The 19,673-nt window shown below is 43.0% G+C and overlaps 1 protein-coding gene across 1 annotated transcript in view; it reads left to right on the forward strand.

Moving 5' to 3' along the window:
• The window catches only part of ANKRD29 (ankyrin repeat domain 29), a 50,390-nt gene that overhangs the window by 20,279 nt on the left and 10,438 nt on the right, over positions 1 to 19,673 (forward strand). Inside the window, exons 4-7 of the mRNA XM_028524153.2 lie at positions 867 to 965; positions 4,533 to 4,631; positions 7,447 to 7,545; positions 14,250 to 14,348. Coding sequence (XP_028379954.2) covers positions 867 to 965; positions 4,533 to 4,631; positions 7,447 to 7,545; positions 14,250 to 14,348 — 396 coding nt within the window. The remainder of the gene's footprint in view (positions 1 to 866; positions 966 to 4,532; positions 4,632 to 7,446; positions 7,546 to 14,249; positions 14,349 to 19,673) is intronic.

The following is a 19,673-nucleotide window of genomic DNA, read 5'->3' on the forward strand; positions in this document are numbered from 1 at the left end:
GCAAAATCCCACAGATGTAAATAGCACAACGCTCCAGAGTCACATTCCCCCCATCCTAGAGAGCCTTCCTCACTGCAGAACTGTCTCTTGTCATCCACTCCCGGAAGGCAAGTTGCTAAATGTGCAGGTGTAGTGGTTCAGATTACAATCCCAAGCCCTTGGAAACAACTATAAATTAAACTACAAAAGACCACTTGGATTGGAGGGGTTCATATCAGATGGTCCACCTCAAGTCCCTGAATCTGAAAGCTGCAAGAGACCTTGGTGATCACCTTGTCCAACCCCTCATTTTAAAGATGAGGTAAATGAGCCCCAGGAATTATAAGCAACTTGCCGTAGTTGCGCTGTTGGTTAATGACAAAGATGACAAAGGTCAGCTTGGACCCCAGGGCTCCTGACTCTTACTTCTGTCATCTCTTCTTTCATCACCGTGCCTTTAGTCTCTGTTGGAATCAGTTTGAAGATAAAGACTTCTAAACCCAGAAAACCAACTGGTACTATTTAACCTATTTTCTGTATTAATGCAGTGTTTCAGCTCATGAACATTTAATAATATGAATCACAAAATGAGATAATTACATCACTGGTGCTTTAAAATTCAGTAACCATGGTTCACTTGGACTATATTTCTGAAGTTACTGGGAGAAGTAAATTTTTAAATTGAAAATTCCAGCTTCAGCAATTGTCACTTTGCCCTTTCCCCACCTAGTCTGCATTATAGGTTAGTCACACGACACTTCTCTCACTGTGGGGAGTTTTGTGCTTGGACGTGCCCCAGGTGGAGCTGACGTCTCTGCAGCCTCTCCTCCAGGACCCTTCTCTGACACACGGCGGCCTGACTGCTCATCTGTCTCTCCTCCCTCCAGTATGGCACCACGCTCCTCATGGTCGCCTCCTATGCTGGTCACATAGACTGTGTGAGGGAACTCGTTCTCCAAGGAGCAGACATCAATCTCCAGAGAGAGGTAGGTCAAGTTTTGCACTTGAATAAGAAGGACCCAGGTGATAGATGCTTGAAGTTCTCACAATAGTGAATTGTTTAAAAGGGCAAGAGTCGTGATTGCTCTTCTCCTATATGACACTGAAGCCCAGGCCACAGGCTTTATTGTGCCTAAAATAAGGCCCAGGAACTGACCGTTGACTGTACATCAGTTGAACACATCTTCTCAGGCACATGTTGCATCCTGAGGTAACCTGACCTTTAACCATATCCCTTAACACTCAAACGTTTCATCCCAAGCTTAAATCAGTTCTTCCCTTGGGATGAGATGCTATAGAATTCATAGGATTTTCATAGAGATCATTATAGTTTTAGAAGGATTGCATCACCAACCTGTTCTTAATGAGTCTCACTTGCTACACTATCTCAATCATCCCCACTAAACCATATTTTCAAAGGACTTCTCTGACTGGCTGTATAATAAGCTCTGCCCCCAAAATGTATGTGGTGAGTGTTGGACTAAAATGTGAGTCGGCTCCCACCCTTTATTCAAGGGCAATCTTAAGAGTTCCATATGGCCCAAGAATGCATCCTTGGTCCAATGTAGAAAAACAGTGGGGGCTAGGACATTTTAACATGCTTTGGGATTCAGGTCTGAGGAGGGGCCATTTATTTCCAAGACAAAGTAGAGGTTGGAAGACTAACGTTAATGGAGACACATGCACAGGCCAGGCCACACTGACGCAGAACCAGACTGGAGCACTTGGTTTTTCTTGCTCCACTCTGACCGAAAGGCCTGCCGGATAAGCTGTTTCAGAAAGGACAACTCATTAACCAAACTTTCATGGAGCAGTACACCTCATCTTCCAGGCTGGACTGCCACCCTGTGGGGAGCAATTAAGATGCACCATACGGAAGGGCTAGATGTTCCACAGGGCATCTAGAAATTTTATCTCCCCTCTTGGTGTTGCCTTGGCCGTGGGCCATGGGAGAGTGACGCTCACTGGATAGAGCCTGGAGTCTGGTTCTCATTGCCCTGGATCAGCAGGCCTGGTCTGTTGAGGGGAGCAGTACAAAGAGACTACAGCAAATCCTGCCAGTCTTCTCACAGGCAGATTTTCCTGAGCAATTTTCATAACACTGGATCATTGTTTTAGGTCATTTGCACTTCAGCAGCTGATTTTCTCCTTGGAAGAAAATGTTTGGGCCCATTTAGAATTATAGTTTAAAATTACCCCAGTCTTTTTATTTTTGCTCTCTGCTTTACAATCTTTAACTTTAAAGAGACAGATTTTTCTCTAATAAAAACAATATGATCTAGCTCTTCTTACTCAAAAGCTTACTCCTTAAAGGCGAGTTCAATGTGCACAAAAATATCTTCACAACACCTAAGAAAGCTGGGAGGAGAAGAGAATTATTTTTTTATTTCCAGTCAATGTATGGTTGGTTCCAGTTGCCCAGCTATTGTTCTTGAAGAGGTAAACTATTGTGCATTGAACAAAGTGGCCCTTGAAGACTTACCAAAGTGTGCCCCATCTGGAGGTAACCTGTGTGGCTCAAATGGTGATTCTGTGTAAGTTCCCGGTGGTCCCTGAGGCCTTGGAAGTCTGGGACAATAGACCTGCTAAGCCAAAGAGGCCCCAACCTCACCTTCCGTGTTTTGGAATCTGAGAGTGCGTAGCAGTGCTGAGGAACTCCTATAGCAAACTTCTACCTTGGTTCATCTGTAGTCGATTTGCAATATTAGAATATTTGTTTCCTGAAAGAGTACCTGCCACTGTTTTCTTAGGCCAGCTGTCTAGACACACAGGGCTTGCTAGAGAGACACACTAGAAGCTGTGGTCCTGGAAGACCATTGCTCTGGAGATCCAGCACTACTGGCTGAGTAAAACTGTCAGGCGTAGAAGCCACACGTGCAGTTGTTACGAGGCCCCGGGTTTCAGGAGCAATCTTGAGAGCCTGGGAAACTAACCTTAATGGTTACTTTATTCACATTCCTTTAAGACCTTTATTTGCATTCCAGACTGAAGTCTAGCTCCTGTCATCCAGATTGCTATATTCACATGCACAATGATTAGTCAAAAAAGCTTATTGAAAAACAAATCCTTTCTCTTAATGAAGAAGCAACACCTAGAAATTACCTGTAGTAGTCTGTAAAATTAATATTTATAAAGAAGATGAGAGTTTCCCTATTCTAGCCAAGTTTCTCCATCCATACCTTATCACATCTCAAGGTTTCTGGAACCCAGCATCCTCCACTGTAAGAAAGCCACGAGCAGTTGTTTCCCACCTGCTTCCCTGAGAACCAAGGAGAAAAATCACTTCTGCATCACAGGCAGAAAGGTTCTGTGAATTGTCACACACGGTGCCTTGCTGGGGCAGAGTCCAGTGGGGCACAGCCTGAGGTAGAGGGTGTGTCTGGGAAGGCGCTGGCATATGTCCTGCCACAGACGTGGGCTCCCTGACCCTGTCACCGACACACACATGCATATGTGCACACACCCTTAAGAGCAAGACTCAGAGTGATCAGTGATCCATGGGACATGCTCTCCCTGGCTTCTCACACCCAGATGAGAACCTAGCACCTTAATACTCCCGGTTGGTTTTCTCTTTGCTCTGTCTGAGAAAGTGTGGTCTTAGCTTCATTCCGTACTCAAAGCACAGGAATGAAGCTCAGTTTTATATGAAAAGTACCATATATACAACCCACATCAGTGGAATGGTGATTTTGCTCAGACTACACAATGGTTTGGGTACCAATTTTTTAGTACGTTTATAAAAATGCCTGTGAAGAAAGAATGCTAAAAAATGTGTCTCAGGGTATCAGTGATATGTTTAAAATTAGAATCAGACTACTTCTTGTTAATATGTCCTATTTGGGGAAATATTTGGAACCCCTTTGCAAGAATTACCTAGATTCTTTCTTGCACAAGTAGCTTTATACCCTGGGGCGATAAATTTTGTAACCAGACCGCTACCAGAATTCTTCCACCGTGAATGAAGGCCTGTGCTCCCCAACTACTGTACCAAGCGTGCTAGTTTCCCATGGCTGCTGTAACAACAGAAATTTATATCCTCACAGTTCTGAAAAACAGAAAACTCAAGGTGTTCACAGGGTCACACTCCCTCTGGAGGCTCCAGAGAAGAGTTTATGCATTACCTCTTCTGCCTTCTGATAACTGCTGGCATTCTCCAACTTGTGGCCCCATCACTCTGATCTTTGCCTCTGGTCACATTGCCTGTGCCTCTTCTCTGTGTTAAGCACACTCTGCCTCACTCTTATCAGACACTTTTCATTGGATTTAGGGCCCACCCAGATAAATTCCTTTCAAAATCCTTAATCACATCTTTTCCCAAACAAGTAATATTCACAAGTTCTGGGAATTAGAATGAATGCATGTCTTTTGGAAGTCTACCATTTATTCCCCTACACCAAAAATAAAGTTTTCCTTTCAGCTTGTCACTTCTCTGATCAAAGAATAATCATCAGTTTAAATATAACCCCTTCCTAGGCCTGAAGCTTTATATGCAAGGATGTTGTTTTGTAATGTAACCAAATGTCTTTTGAAACCAGCTGCTATCTCTCCCCCAGTCAGGTACAACTGCTCTGTTCTTCGCTGCCCAGCAAGGCCACAATGATGTCGTGAGATTTCTCTTTGAATTTGGAGCATCCACTGAGTTTAGGACCAAAGTAAGAGGACTTTGTTGATTCATACACCATTGAAAATTTTTAGCAATCATGAGTATTCGTTTCTGTTCATCTATAAGAAAAATTTGTGCTTCCATTTTTACAAGACTTTCAAGCTTAGGAAGGTGGGTTTCATGAGGTTCCTTGTAAAGGTTCAGAACTCTTCCTAGAGATTCAGTTCAGAACACGACATTTTTTATTCTGGGCACACAACTGGACAATTTTATGAGGAATTACTTAGACTCTATTTCGCACTTGCGGCTTTCTTCTCTGGGACACTAAATTGTGTTACCAGTATGGATACGGCAGCAGGTGCTTTAAGCTTTCCCTCTTTTCATGTGCTGTTTTTGCTTCAAGATTAATCCCAGTGCTCTAATAGGAAATGTTGAAGTATGAAACCAATCCTAGTGAATCTCAGAGATTCTAAGGAGGGTGCTTTGGCTGGCAGTTTACCTTCAGAGATGTCCTCACTGAAATATATGATATATGATTACAGTTTCTATAGCTGGGCAAGAGAAGTCATTGAGCCTTCATATTGGGCATGTGGATAAGAAAACAGACTGTAGAAAGATCAACTTTGTGTTCACAGTATGATTTTAAGTGATAGTATTTTGTAGTAGGAAAAATTTGAACTGCTGTAACTTTTTTGTGATTGTCAACTATTTCTGGCCTAATCATAACAAAAAAATTCCTGAATATTTGCCCCAGTGGAAACTTTTAGGTTTTCTTAGCTCATTGTATTTGGTACTTCAGTATCAAGGGAGTTTCCACTGGGTTTTTTAAAATTGAAATGGAAGTTATTACATAGATCTGAATACCAGGTTTCTATCTTTTCTGAAACCTGCTGTTAGACTGTGTACATGCTCCAGACATGCTGAATGTAATGTACAAAATATGTATATGTTTTTATATTAATATCATTTTATTTTTCATCTATAAAGTGATACAACTAAAAGTAAAGTTGTACAAACCTAAGTCTCAACTCTTTGAACTACATCAAAATGATCTTGTTTTGCCATATGGCTGCTCCAGTCTTCTTGGTTAGCAAGTTAGTGCTGGTGTAAAGCTTTTGTGCATGAGCCAGTTTGGGTTGTCCCAGAAATCTGTGGAGCAAGGGGCCCCGGCTGAGCCATTGCACATGTTTCCATTAGGTCAGCTGCAGGTGCCCAGGAGCTTTCCAGGGGAAGAAGAGAGTATCGGGGAGGCTTTCAGTTTTAATATGATCCAATCATCAGAACTGGCTTTGTGTCAACAATTGTTATCATTGTTTTTAAATTTATATCCCCCCAAATATGTGTTTTTAAAGTAACAGTCGTCAGCTCTTCTATGACAGTCATTGTATTTAATCTGTTCTCTAAACTCTTTAGGCAAAGAGCTAAGAAAATTGGTAGAACAAAACTTGGAAATATGGGTACCCATGGCTGCTATTATGCAGTTTCGTGGTGTTTACCCTCCCCCCCACACCCCCCCACCACCTGAGCCTTTCAGTCTCTCTCCTCCATTCCTCACCTTTCAAAACCCAGCTCTCCCCCACCACTCAACCACATGCCTCCCCTTGTGAATGCAGGAGCTCTTACAGCAGTGTTTCTTCAGGTGAGGCCCACCTACCACTGACTCACCACAGACACCTGACATGACTAGTCAGAAGGCCTATTTCTGGGCCTCACCGCAGACCCACTGAATCTGAGGATGGGGCTCTGAGGGGTAGGTATGTTGAGTAAAAACCCTATGCCCATATATAAAACCCACATGATCTCATACTTACAATTTGTATTTTAGAACCAGCTTACATGTTCTCGCATTATTTATGATTAGCTCAAATGTCCACATACCAGTTCACAGAGCCAAACAAACAACAATTCTAGTTGGAAAAAGATAATGCAGTAGCTTCAGCCCCTGAGAAAAACCATTAAGGATTTCAGCTGACCACAAACTCAATGAGTCAGTAGTGTGATGTGGTTGACATGAAAGCTAACTCAAATTTGGGCTGCAGAAATAAAAGTAGAGTAAATGGAACCAAGGAGTGTCCCACTCCGAGTCGGACCACACCCACTTTACACTGCTTTGTTGAGTTGAGTTCCAAGACCCACATTTTAAAGAGACCAGGGCAGATTGGCACATGTTCAAAGGAAAATACTAAGTAGGATCGTTAAGAGACACATGGAATATGCTGTAATTATCCACTCTTAATGGACACAGATCTTGTTTCATGAAGGCAATGGCCCCTGAGGGTTGCCCTATAAAAGGACCTTAATCTCAGAGGCCCACCACGGGGCGGAACCACAGGGAGGCTTGTCAAGAGGGTCTCTGGCCAGAAGCCAAGGAGGCTCCTCTGTCAATTCCAAGAGAGACCTGACTGGTGCAGACTTTATGTTCTTTGTTTCCTTTATTGAGAGGCAAAGAGAAGAGTCTGCATTTGACATAGGAAATTTCTTTTTCATTGTTGTTGTTTTTCAATTACAGTTAACCTACAATGGTATATTAGTTTCATGTATATAATATGATGGTCATACATAATAACTTAGGAAGTGATCGTTTTGATGAGTCTAGTAGACATGGGACATTTCTAAATTCATCACAATGACTTAGTCAACTGTAACAGATCTCAAGCAAGTCATTGAAGTGTACAAAAAGTGGAGTCCTTAAGATGAGCTGTCATGACAATAAAGAAAACATAAAAGGAACAAAAGAGGAAATGTGAATTTGTGATTATCTGTGGAGAATTCTTTTCCAAAGTTCTCACTATATGAAGAGCATCTCTGTGGTAAGATTTGTGCCTGCACTGTTTCTAACGTGTTTATACTTTGCATGCCCATAGGACGGGGGCACTGCCCTGTTGGCCGCCAGTCAGTATGGGCACAGGCAGGTGGTGGACACCTTGCTGAAGCACGGAGCCAACATCCATGACCAGCTCTATGTGAGTGCGTTTCATTCACTGTGGGTCCCTCTTCACACAGACCATTATTCCCGGTCTGTTCCCTCTTCACACAGACCATTGCAGTCTAAGTTTGGATACCAGAGGTGCCAGTTTCAAAATTATTTCAATGAACAATAGGACTTTAATCTGAGACATCAAGGAAAAAAATACATATAGACAACCAGGTAGTCTTTTTCTGTGGAGAAACTGCATAATCTTACTTACCCATTTTTGTTCTGCCCTTTTAAATTTCTTACACATGAAATATTTCCTCTACCTGTGCAATTAGGGTCTTCAAAAATCATGTGATACATACTCATTCATAGCATGACAAGCCCAGTGTATGGGCTTGCTGAAAATCAAAATAAACAAATTCTGTTGTGGGTTTATTTGCAAGGAAGAGCACACAAAAGGAGAAATGAGGTTATTTGGGAGAAGGTTGAGGTTGGGTGATGAAGACGTGAGAGATGCACGCACACATTGTCCTTTAAAAGGCATCCACTGCTAGTGTGCTGCCAGTCGGCAATTAGCACATTACCCAAGCACTCTTTTAATTGATTGTCACTGTAATACTACAGGACTCATGGCACATGTGATTCCATTTTTATAGGAAAACACAAATTATGGGGAGATGAAGTGACTTGAGTGTCCTAGTGAGGAGTTGGAGGAATTCCTTTTTCCAATTACCTAGGAACCATATTTTAGGCTGTCCTACCTGCAGGCTTTGCCCTAGACAGCCCTTGTGTCCGGGGCACAGTATACTTTCGTAGACATGTAATGAGATGTGTAGGTGTGAACTTTTTCATTTGAACACCCTTTCCAGCATTTACACGGTTAACTCTGAAAAATCACAGACCTCTTTGAAGTACATGGCAACTAGCCTTACCTTCTGTACTTCAAACTCTGTGATACTATGAGCCTGCAGCATTCTCAGCTGAATGACTGAAGTACTTGATAATGGTCTAAAGGAGTCATTTTCATCTCTGGCTGCCCATTGGAATCACCTAGAAAGCTTTAAAAAAAATACCGCTTTCCAGCTCCTCACCCACCACCCAGCCCAGAGTCTCTAAGGGCACAGCATGAGCAACAGGGGTTCTGACATGTGGGCCAGGCTAACAAATACAGGTCTACAGCTGTTTCTTTGGCTGCATATAGGTGCAGTATATCTGAGAGCGTGTGTGAGTAAATGTATGTGTAGGCTGACTAGGAAGAGCCCAAGTCTTTGGGAAAAGAAAATGAGTTGTGGTGTTGTGATTTTCATAGCTTTGGCAGTCAGCAGTCCAAGTGGATGGTGAGCATAGAATTGATCCTGTTAGATAATATGCTTCCATAAGGTTCATCACGGTGGCACAAAATCTTAGAACTGTAGAGTTTAGGGAGAGCCCATTTTCATTGTAAATTTATCTCTATTATAAGGTGGCAAGAAATTTCATGCGCCAGAACTTAAATTTTCTATCAAGACTTTTACCCTTACCCAAAGAGTCCAGTGTAAATGTTTTAATGAAAAACAGTTGAACTATGGAGAATCCCTATCACTGATCCCTGAAAACTTCTAGGAACAGAAGTTTGTAATGCACATAAAAACCCAAAGCACAGATACTCGTTTTAGAAACTTCCTAAGAGTTATGAGCTGCTAAACTCATGGAAGACTTCCTGTGGCAACACAGTAAGGAGCAGCTGAAAATTTTCATTCCCATATCAAACACCTGTTTAAAACTCTGTACAGGCTAATTAATTTTTTAATGATTGCCTTGAGGGGAGTCTGGCAGGTCAGCTGACTCCCACTGGAAATCCAGCACCCTCCACATGGTTGGACTTGCAGGGAAAGGTGCTTTGTATTTTAAACCTGTGGTAATTGTTCCTGATGGGAGGGCAGTAATTAGCTGGGATTGCCCGGGTTTTCCACTGCTGTTGGAGAGTAACGAAGCTCACCGTGTCCTGTCTGTGGGAAATGAACAGCGACGGAGGATACATGCCCTCAGCTGACCGGAGTGTTGTTGAAACTGCCCAATGACATGCCTTTGAGAAAAAAGAAATGACCAGAAGATGTAGATACCCAGTTAAAAAGAAAATTGAAAAAAAAAAGCACTTGCTTTGGGCTTTTATGAAAGATTGCTTAGTTGCATATATAGGTGTTATGGGTGTCTGCTGGGCTGGCATGGGGCAAGTTCATGGATATTCTTACTAAAGTAGTTATTCTGAAAGTGTCTTATGCTTTAAAGCTTGGAGAAACTGCACATTGGGGAGACATGGATAAGGGGACAAGAATGAGAAGGGAGTAAGAAAGATCTAGTTAAAAGGACACTCTTGGACTTCCAGCAAAATGGAGGCATAGGTGGACACACCGTACATCCACACACAACCAAGATTGGAACAACAACAATTTAGAGGCAGAATAACACCCAGAACTGATAGAAAATGTATCTCAATGGAAGTCGGACAGCCAAGAAGTTGAAATAGACCTGTTTATCCAGGCTGGTAGGAGAGGCGGAGACAAGCAGCCAGGCACGGGTTGCAGCACAGAGAATAGGGAGAATCGGGCGCATAAGGCAACTAGGAGTGAGTAAGGCATCTGGGGTGCACAAGATCGCAGCAAGTGGACCCTGAGTACGCAAGCGGCAGCTGGCAGACCAAGTGAGGTGGCGATTGTGGAGCAGGGCAGAGCACGCAACCAAGGATCCCAGGGAAGGGACTGAGGTCCCACGGAGAACGGAGCTACTGCCGTTGTTCCCTCTGGACCCCACCCTCACATACAACGTCACAATCTAGCCACTGGGGTGCCCAGCCCTGATGAACACCTAAGGCTCTGCCCCTCACCATAACAGGAGTGACCAGGCCAAAAAAAAAAAGAGAGAGAGAGAGAGAGACATGGCTCAAACAGAAGAACAAATCAGTGCCCCAAAACTCATCCTTTTGAACGACCAAGAGATAGCTAACCTATCAGATGCACAGTTCCAAACACTGGTGATCAGGAAGCTCACAGAATTGGTTGATTTTGGTCACAAATTAGTTGAACAAATGCAGGTTACCATAAAAGAAATGAAGGAAAATGCATAGGGAACCAATAGTGATGGGAAGGAAACTGGGACTCAAAACAGTAGAGTGGACCAGAAGGAAGAAAGAAACAACCAAACAGGAAAGAATGGAGAAATAAGAATTCAAAAAAAAACAAGGAGAAGCTTAGGAATCTTCAGGACATCTTTAAACATTCCAACATCTGAATTATAGGGGTACCAGCAGGGGAAGAGGTAGAGCAACAGATTGAAAACATATTTGAACAAATAATAAAGGAGAATTTCCCTGTTCTGGCAAAGGAAATAGACTTCCAGGAAGCTCAGAGAGTCCCAAAGAAGTTGGACCCAAGAAGAAACAGACCAAGGCACATCATAATTACATTAGCCAAGGTAAAAATGAAGGAGAGAATCCTAGAAGCAGCAAGAGATAAGGGGACAGTAAGCTACAAAGGAGTTCCCATCAGACTGTCAGCTGATTTCTCAAAAGAGACCTTACAGGCAAGAAGGGGCTGGAAAGAAGTATTCCAAGTCATGAGGGACAAGGACCTACATCCCAGATTACTCTATCCAGCAAAGCTTTCATTTAGAATGGAAGGGGAGATAAAGTGCTTCTCAGATAAGGTCAAGTTAAAGGAGTTCATCATCACCAAGCCCTTATTTTATGAAATGTTAAAGGGACTTATCTAAGAAAAGAAGATTTAAAAAAAAACATGTATAGTAAAAGGACAGCAAACTCACAATTATTAACAACCACACCTAAAGCAAAACCAAAAGAAACTAAGCAAACAACTAGAACAGGAACAGAACTACAGAAATGGAGATCACATGGAGGGTTAGCAACAGGGGAGTGGGAGGAGGAGAGAGGGGGAAAAGGTACAGAGAATAAGTAGCATAGAGTGTAGGTAGGAAATAGACAGGGGGTGGGCAAGAATAGTATGAGAAATGTAGAAGCTGAAGAACTTATAAGTATGACACATAGACATGAACTAAAGAGGGGGGAGTGGGTGGGAGAGGGTGTGCAGGGTGGAGGGGAGTGAAGGGGGGAAATGGGACAACTGTAATAGCATAATCAATAAAATATATTTAAAAAATAAAAGGACACTCTTTACTCCTGAACCATAAAAGCACACTAAATAGATTTTTGTTCTGCTTTTTATTAATAGACTTTTTCATGTTTAAAAATTTTATTGATTATGCTATTACAATTGTCCTGATTTTTCCCTCTTTGCCCCACCTCCACACAATACCCCCACTCCCTCAGGCAATCCCCACACCATTTATTGTTCATGTCCATGGGTCATGCCTGTAAGTTCTTTGGCTACTCCATTTCCTATACTGTACTTTACATCCCCATGGCTATTCTGTAACTACCTATTTGTACTTCTTAATCCCCTCACCTCTTCACCCATTCCCCCACACCCTATTCCCATCTGGCAACCAACAAAACACTCTTTGTGTCCATGATTCTGTCTCTGTCCTTCTTGTTTGTTTAGTTTGTGTGTTTAGTTTGGACTTGCATGTCTATTTTCTTCACCAAAATTAGGTAAATTTTCTTTCTTTAATTTTTCAAGTAGAGTTCCAATTTTTTGCTCTTTTTTTTTCTCCTTCTGGCACCCCTATGATATGAATGTTGGACCTCTTGAAGTTGTTCCAGAGGCTGCTTATACTATACTCATGTTTTAGGATTCTTCTCTTCTTGTTGTTGTTCTGATTTGTTGTTTTTTGCTTCCTTATGTTCCAAATCATTGATTTGAATATCAGCTTCATCTACTCTATTGTTATTTCTCTGTAAATGGTTCTTTATTTTAATTAGTGTATCTTTTATTTCTGACTGGATCTTTTTTTATGCTGCTTAGGTCCTCACTAAGTTCCTTACACATCCTTATAACCAGTGTTTTGAACTCTGCGTCTAATGGATTGCTTATCTCCATTTCATTTAGCTCTTTTTCTGGAGTTTTGATCTATTCTTTCATTTGGTCCATGTGTCTTTTCCTCCTTTTTTTGGCTACCTCCCTGTGTTTGTTTCTATGTATTAGGTAGAGCTGCTTTGACTCCATGTCTCAGTACTGTGGCCTAATGTAGTAGGTGTCCTATAGGGTCCAGTGACACAGCCTCTCCTACCACCCAAGCTGGGTACTTTGTGTGAACTAAGTATATCCCCCTCTTGTAGTTGAGCCTTAGTTGTTGTTGGCAGATCAATTGGAGGGATTTACTCAGACCAGTCAGCTGTAAGGACTGGCTGTGACCACTGACCACCAACCTCCTCCCTCTGTGGAGGGTCAGCTGTTCAGGGGCAAGGTGGTGGTGCTCTGAGGTGGTCTGTAGCTGTCCACTGGGTGTGCTGGCCCTGGGGTTTCCTGAGTGATACAGGCCAAGGTCAGCCCCAACCTGTGTTTTGCCTGGGGCCACCGTGCCTGAGCTATAAAGCTTCTGAGATGGCTTCTACATGTGCTGGGCTTGTAGATTTCCAGGCAAGTCAAGTTGTGAATCAGTGCTGTGCCTGAGGTTCAGTGAGGCCAGCTGTTGCTTATTCCAGAGGATTTAGGAAGTTGTGAAGCAGAAGCCAAAACCAGTCATTCATATGGAAAAGCAACTTGGCTGGGGTGGAGTCTTTGGGGATCTCTAAGGTTGGTCAAACAGCGTTAGCTAGGTGGATGGAGTCTCAGATATGGCACCAGCTTGCTGGCTCTGTGAGGGGGGGCTTTAGAAAAGGAACTATGGCCTCTGCTCTCCTTGGTGCCAGACACTTCAGTCTGTCCCTAATATGCCACTGGTGCCTTTCAAGCTGCTACCTGTTATTGGAGGTCAGAGGGAGTGAGTCTGTGTGTGGGTCCTTTAAGAGGAATTGCTTGGGGCTCCAGGAGTTTCTCCCACTGATTCAATCCCCACTGGTTTTTGCAGCCAGAAGTTGTGGGGACTTACCTTCTTGGTACCAGGAACCCTGGCCTGGGGCCCTCACTCCCGTGATATCCTTTCCGAATTTTTATCCACCAAAAGTGGGTGTGTGATCAGCGCATTCCACATCTGCAGTCCTCCAACCAGTTTGGATGGTTGTGGTTTCTTTAATTCCGTACTTGTTGACTTCCACTCCAAACTCAATTTCTGATGGTTCTAAGGGATGGTTTTCTGTATTTTAGTTGTAATTTTGATGTGGTGGTATAAAGAGGGGAGCCATGTCTGCCTACGCTGCCATGTTGACCGGAGTTATAGACTACTTTTTGTTTGTTTTTTTAACTAAGGTTCTGCTTTTAACTGACAGAAGGATTGAAATGGAAAATTGTATTAAATGAATGCATTTTTAAATCTAATTAAAACGTGGATGGACTCAGATTATGCAACAAAAGCAGAGAGCAGCCAATGAGAAGTCTATACACATGAGAGAAAAATGTGACTGGATATTTGGAAAACCTAGATGCTACCACCAACCAGATGTATCATAAGCTCTAGGATCAAGATTTTGTGAAGTCATTATATACATTATAACTTATCCTTATAAAACTGTCTGTTTTAAACGAAGTCAGTCTGACTTTGTGTGATCTTTTAGAATCATTCTTCAAAAAATAAAACATTAACTACGCATATGAAGGGGGTGGAAATGGATAATTGGGTTGAATATGTGTAATTTAAGAGATCATTTAAAATAAATGTGAAAGATGATTCTTTTAACACGTTAACTTTGCTGTCTCTCAGGATGGAGCTACTGCACTCTTCCTAGCCGCCCAAGGCGGTTACTTGGATGTTACTCGATTACTGTTGTCTTCAGGAGCTAAGGTCAACCAGCCGAGGCAGGTAATGCACGGAGTAGTGGGTGGGAGGGCCAGCTCACCTGCAGCAGCATTCACCCGGGCAGCCCATCAGCTCTGAGTGTCTTTAAATCCTTTTGCTTCTGTGACACAGGTTAATCTTTGATTAGGGTTTCTTCTGTTCTTTGCTTTGGGCTTTCCTGAAATCAGGCTGACATCACCTTTTACTATTTTTAAAACTTGGGTGTTTGGTGTCTGAGGTCAAGTACACACTCTGCCACCTCCTGTTCAAATAAATTATGGCTGCACTAAAGTAATGAGAGTAGGCTCGCCTGGGACACGGGCAAACAGAGGAGTGTCAGGTGGCCTTGCCCCGGCCCAGTCCCTGCTCTGATGTGCTGCCTTACCTCTCACCCCCACTTCTCTCACCAAGCAGAGGAGGCACTGCCATCATCACTGGGTTCCACACCTTCATCTCTCACCATTATAATGTGATTAAGGCTTCATTTGCCAACATCTGGTAAACCAGTTAACTGATACTTAAAGGAACAGAACTGCAAGATAATATAGGCCTCACTTAGAAATGGTGAAAAACCATCCAAATATAAGGCATTTTCGCTTCTCTTACATAGGAACAATTTCTGCCCTAATTAATTTGTTTTTAACAGAACATTTCAGGTTATGGTAACTTTATTTAAAGGTAGTTTGCTAGGGAAAAGTCAAACCGAATTCTTACCAGTAAATGACCCCCAGGCAGGTTCCCACTGTGCTGTGACCTGCTTTGACAGTACCTGTGTGCTCACATAATGAATACCTATCAGAACTTTAAGGTTGATCCGAGTTCTTGACCACAGGTTTTTTCACTCTATAAAAGTCCAGGTGTATGAGGAACCCATGAAAAGAAAGAGCCATTGGGCAGAGTGGGTTTGAGGTCAGGAATCCTGAGTTCTAGGTCCAGCTCTGCCAATAGCTAGCTGTGTGGTTTTGAGCAAATGAATCAGCCTCTCTGGACCTCTCTTCCTTCATCTGGAGTTTAGAAGGCTGGCTAGGCTGATCTCAAGCTCCTACATTTTTGATGATTGCTTTATTTAATGTTCAGTCAATATTTCTTGAGAACTTAACATGTGCCAGACACTGCTATGAATGTAAGACTATATTTTTAGCATTTTAAAGATATTTTTAGGCTTAGATTGCCTCAGGAGTATTTCTGGAAAACAAAACTTTCTGAGAAGTTCCTGCTGGAATTGACATTTGGGGATTTGAATTTAAGATTTCTTGTTGGTCTTTCTTATTTTGAAATTGTGATTTATTCTTAATCAGAGGCCTCATTTTACTAACTAAAAAGAATTGGTTACATTTAGATTGTGTAAGTTTGATTTAGAGGTCATCACTGAGGATACCACTGTGAATTTAGAAAGGAGAGATTATCGAGTCTGTCTGTCTGTGTCTGTGTCTCTCTCTCCCTCTGTACGTCCTTCTAAAATAATTTCTGGTGTTTTGACAAATCTGTTTGTAAAACACATTGTATTATTCATATGCCTAAGGAACTGTTTGTAAAAGCCATGTTGATGTAAGGTTATATTTCAAAGGTTGCCTGGACTGTGTCCATTTAAACCTAAATTGGGTCACGCGGTGATGACATTGAAACCCAGAAGTTATGAGGGCACCTGCCCTGCCCCGGACTGAAACCACCCGTCACTGGACAACACCCAACCAATGGAGCCACGCTGGCCAGCACTGAGCTGTTTTAGATAAAGAGGTTAAGAGTCACAGAGATCATTTAAATTCATAGTCAGTCTAAAAACTCATTTGCCATTCTTTTTATGGGTCCTCACCAAATAGAGTTGATATGAGTCAAATCTACTTTTTGAATAATGAAAGATGTAATTTTCTCTACAACACTAGCATTTTTCACAGAAAAGACATTATTGAAATATTTCTCAGTGAGAAACAATGTTAGTCTAAGTTTAGCATTTGACCCAATGTTATTTTCTTGAAAGTTGCGTGTGGAGTCACACATTTCCTGGAGAAAGCAGAAGTGGGATGTTGGGAACACCCTTCGAGGCCTGTACATTTCTGATACAAAACCCATTCACTTATTCTTTAACAGCCCTCATTATCATCCCCCTTACGCTGAGCCGAAGTCTCCCTGTGGTTCTCAACCCCTCAGTCTTCTTTTTCCTTGGTGCAAAATGAGTCTAATCATTTTCCACATGGTTTGTACACAGAGTAAATGATAGCTGTCATGACCACACGAATCTTATCCTGCCTCAAGCTAAATGTTCTATTTTCTTGTTGTTAAAAAAGTCCTTTACAGGCTATAACTTCCACTTTGTGGTGACTTATTCTGTTTCATATACTTTGAAGTTATATATGTTTGTCAAGAAGTATTCAAAAACTTATATAAATATTTTAAATGCTTCTTTTTCTACTCCAATTCCCTCCAAAACTTTACAATAAGGAGCTGAAGTGACCTAGTTTCCATCATTCTCATTGTGAAGTCATCTTCACAATGAAGATCCTGACCATTATAAGGACAATTAAGAGAAAACAGAAGTTGAGGTATACAGAAGAGGAAAACCTCTCTTATTCATAAACTAGATGATCAACTTATAAATAATTTGATTTGGCATAATGCTGTAACTCATAGTCGACTCCCTGGGTTCAAAAACCAGATTTGGAGAAATTATCAGCAGTAATGAAACACACAGGTGTTCCCAAATCTCATTATACCAGTCGTTCCTGCCTGCTGATCTGTTGTCTCACGGGGAGAGTGGAGGAATCAAACTCAATAAAGCATATGGAGGTGCTTTGTAAATGAATTACAAATTAAGGTACTTACTGTTTTTCATGATAAATAATATTCAGATTCAGTTACAATAAATATCAGTTACAATAATATTCAGATTCAATAAAAAAAAATTTATTTATTTTTAGAGAGAGGGGAAGAGAAGGAGAAAGAGAGGGAGAGAAACATCAGTTGTGGTTGCCTCTCACATGCCCCAAACTGAGGACTTGGCCCACAACCCAGGCATGTGCCCTGACTGGGAATTGAACTGGCAACTTTTTGGTTCGCAGGCCAGCACTCAGTCCACTGAGCTACACCAGCCAGGGCTTAGTTACCATTTTCTAAGGATCTGTTAGCCGGTACTTGTGCTCAGCACCTGTTTCCTCATTCATGAGTATCTCTGTGAGGCCAATATTTTTGTGGAAGCGTACAGACACTGAGACAGAGTAGTAATTTGCCCAAGGTCAACCAGGAAATGGTGACATCTTTTTCCACCTACCAGGACTATTGCAATTAAGGTGATAATTGAGTGTTAGCATTACTGTTATGATATTAATAGTTGTTCCCAATATAGCACCTCTTAGCACTTTTCTACATATTAGTGTCAATTAATAGAATTTTACTAAAAACAAGCCTTCAGAAAGCATCAAACAGGCCCCTGACAGCCTTTCCTTGGCTGCCCTCTGGTGGTGATGTCAACAAAGAACAAGTGAACCCAGAGCAGATAAGGAGGGAGAAGTGCGTCAGCATCTGAGCCCTGGAAAACCCTCTGTGCAGCCCAGACCCCCTCTCCTGCCTCCCGGGGCCCCACCCACACCCCTCGGGTCATGCCTGCTGGATTTCTCGCCCTGCCGAACTAGCCACTCCTGTCCAAGCCACTATGACTGTAAATAATTGTTGGGTCATTGAATGAATGGATGGGTCTCCTGAATGGGGAGAATCCAATTAAATAAGGAATGGAGAAGTGCTTTGTAAACTAAAAGTATGAATTAAGGATGTACTTACGTTGCTAATGATAAATAATACTCAGATGGAAGCCTGTTTCTCAGAGGTCCTTGTACAAGGATGAAGTAGGGAAATGGTGTCTCCAGGTCTTTTCCATGCCTTGTTCCAGCTGCTCTTTCCCAAGACATCAAGGTGCCACTGTCCTCCTACTGTGTCCCCAGTGCCCGCAGATCCTTCTAGGCTCCTGGTTTGCCACCATCCACCACCCTGCTCAAACATCCTTGTCCCCTGTCCCTCTGCCAGGACAGCACTAGGCAGGGATCCCGTGCCTGCTATGACTAGTACACTGGCGTAGAAATTGCACACTCCAGCAGAAAAAACTCCTGCAACTGAATCGTCTTGTTTTTCAGCCCCTATTCTCACTGATGAGTAAGCCAGTCTTATCTGACCAAAACAGCCTCCTTGGGCCGTATTATCTTAATTACCCCAGAGGTTAAGTTTAGTCAGTTCTGGATCCTCCTCCCTCCTCTTGCCCTACTCAGAGGTCAGACTGTCACCTGGCATTGGGATAGGGGTGGGGGTGCTCGTGTTGTGTGCTGACTTGTCCAGCCTCCGGTCCCTGAGTGTCCTGTGCCAGTCCCAGCACACACTGGCCCTGCCATCGTCTCTGTTGGTGAGAACAGGACACTCTGTGGCCCTATCTCCTAAGCTCCAGGCATAATCCAGGCCACCGTTTACCTAGCCCTTCCAATTTCCCACAGGCAGGCGGGGACCCCTGGGCGCCTAGCTTCCCAGCGGATGTGGACCAGGAGTACTGGGGTGCAGACAACTCCCACCGTCATTGGGAGACCCCAGCACCAGCCAAAACACAGAGCTTCTCTAAGGGACTTGTAGTTTCCCTGGGTTCTATCCCAAGAACAGGAGAAAATCCTTCCCTATCTATAATTCACCATAATTTATCTGGGTGTTTCTACCACCCCTAGCTTACCCAAGCCAGATTCACCCCCTGGGGGGTAGGAGAGGGGACACATGGACCCTCAGTCCCTACCCACTCCCTCTCTAGTGCATCCGGCCAGCAGAGGAGGGCTTCCTACTTTCCTTTTTGTCCTGCAGGAACCACCCTGCTGTCAAGGCTTTCTCTGTCCTGCGGATGTGTTGCCTTTTCTCCTCAGAGCAGTACAGCTCAGGCTCCTGGCCTGGTGTTTGCAGGAAAAGGGTCGCTGGGGAAATAACACACAGGAAGTATTACCCCAATGTCATCTCACTATAACTAGCTACTGTGAAGCACCTCGCAGAAAAGACAGTAGCCCTAAAAATTATGTGGCCTGGCGAGTTCCGGACATGAGAATAGAGGACTGGGAGAAGTGTCGTTGTCCAACCCTCAGAGCCCACCTTGCTCTTCTGGGGGACTGAAGGGCGCCCACTGCACACACAGGGCGCCAGTCTCAGGGGAAATAAAGACAGGCTGGCTTCTCCTACCCAGGTTGGAGGAACCAGTCCTGCCACTCTCTGTGGCGACAGATCCTGACATAACATAGCTGTTTTATCGGCTGAAATCAAGCTGTTTTAGCAGCCTTGGCAATCACTCAAGCAGTCCAGGTACTGCCAGTTGCCGGTCTGTGTAACCGGGTTGAAATC

Source organism: Phyllostomus discolor, chromosome 9 (assembly GCF_004126475.2).
Source record: "Phyllostomus discolor isolate MPI-MPIP mPhyDis1 chromosome 9, mPhyDis1.pri.v3, whole genome shotgun sequence".
NCBI classification, from domain to species: domain Eukaryota; kingdom Metazoa; phylum Chordata; class Mammalia; order Chiroptera; family Phyllostomidae; genus Phyllostomus; species Phyllostomus discolor.